The sequence below is a fragment of the Terrapene carolina genome, unplaced genomic scaffold (genome assembly GCF_002925995.2).
Source record: "Terrapene carolina triunguis isolate 2854851 unplaced genomic scaffold, T_m_triunguis-2.0 Scaffold571, whole genome shotgun sequence".
NCBI lineage: Eukaryota > Metazoa > Chordata > Testudines > Emydidae > Terrapene > Terrapene triunguis.
The window spans coordinates 678954-680336 of record NW_020664922.1 but is presented as its reverse complement, the minus strand read 5'-3'; the positions used below and the strand labels follow the sequence as shown (position 1 = coordinate 680336).

General features: G+C 53.4%; 1 protein-coding gene across 1 annotated transcript; it reads right to left on the bottom strand.

Annotated features, from left to right (window-relative positions):
- Positions 1-232: 232 nt before the first annotated feature.
- LOC112122750 (apoptosis-associated speck-like protein containing a CARD) lies at positions 233-868 on the bottom strand. Its single transcript, XM_026659109.1, has 2 exons — positions 585-868; positions 233-310 (listed from the first exon to the last, which is right to left on the bottom strand). The coding sequence occupies exons 1-2, from the start codon at positions 859-861 to the stop codon at positions 303-305; spliced, it is 285 nt and encodes a 94-aa protein (XP_026514894.1). The 5' UTR covers positions 862-868; the 3' UTR covers positions 233-302.
- Positions 869-1383: the final 515 nt, after the last annotated feature.

The following is a 1383-nucleotide window of genomic DNA, read 5'->3' as shown; positions in this document are numbered from 1 at the left end:
CCAAAAAATATAAGATTTCCCCCCTGCCCTTAACTCTGTGTGATAAGTTGTAGAGAGGAAGGAGCTGGCCAGCTAATGCTTGGACAACAGACTTTCAAAATAGAAATCTAGTCTCTTGTGAGCATGCCTCTTTGTTACTCCTTTGGGAAGGGTCGGATGCCACTTGATTTGTGTGTTCAGGGATGGGGATGTTAGAACCCGAGAGAATAGACACAGTACTTACAGAGAGAGAGCGATGCAGTCAGTGGCAGAAGATAGAGTAGAGATCATCCTGCAAATTTACTGTTTCTGTCTTTTCCTCGCTAGCCTCCTGCACATGAGTAGGAGACAGCGCTCAGGGACAGGCTCAGTGGAACCTCCTTAATAGCCCACGAAAGCTTATGCTCTAATAAATTTGTTAGTCTCTAAGGTGCCACAAGTACTCCTGTTCTTTTTGCGGATACAGACTAACACGGCTGCTACTCTGAAACCTCCCTAATAATACTGCGCTCTTCTCTAGAGCTTATCCAGAGATCTCAAAGCACTTTACAAAGGAGCTCAGTATCATGAGCCCCCTTAATGCTCTCCCCTGCCCCGATCCTTACCAGTCCCTGTCGCCTTGCGCAGTCTGTCTGCCAGCTCCCTTTCATTGATGGCTGTCAGGACCTCCACAGTCACCTCCACCGCATACTTCTCCAGATAGAAGCTGATCAGCTTGTCGCACACATCCAGGACATCCGCTTTTTCCAGCCGGCCCCGGGGGATGTTGCTGTAACCCGCCTTCACCGGGAACACGTTCAGCTTGGTCTTGAACCTCTTAAACTGGTCCTGCCCCAGCTCTTCTAGGGTGTCCACGAGGTGATCCCGCACCGTCTTCCCCATCCTGCCCCCTCAGCGGCGGAGCAAAACTGCCAGGGGGCAGGACCAGAGCCAGGGGCGCAGCTCTTTGCCCTGAGAAGCGATTGGGGCTCAGAAATGGGGCGGCGCTCAGGCCGCCAGATCCGCTTGCTGAAAATGGTCCTGCTCGTCCCCTGCTTCCTCCTCGTTGCCTGTGAAAGGTTTTTTCCCAAGGTGCCGAGCTAAACAAAGTAACAACAAACCCCTCCCGCTTCCTGGCTGGAACAGAGACATGCAGCATCGAGACGCCGGTGCACCTGAGATCCCCTGTCAGCGTGGGAAGAGGGTTCTGCATTTGTAAAGCCTGTCACCAGCTCCCTTCAGGAGAGCCCCGGCTTGTGCTGCCCTGTGACAGGGGGAGGAAAAGTTGGAAGAACTGGGCGTGTTTAGCCCAGAGAAGAGAAGACTGAGGGGGAACATAACAATAAGGTTACCATATTTCAGCAAGCAAAAAAGAGGAGGGGAGGAGCCCCTGCCCTAGCCCCGCCCCCGTCCCGCCCTAGCCCC

Coding starts and splice junctions, on each gene's coding strand:
- LOC112122750 (XM_026659109.1), bottom strand. CDS start 861: ATGGGGAAGACGGTGCGGGATCACCTCGTGGACACCCTAGAAGAGCTG.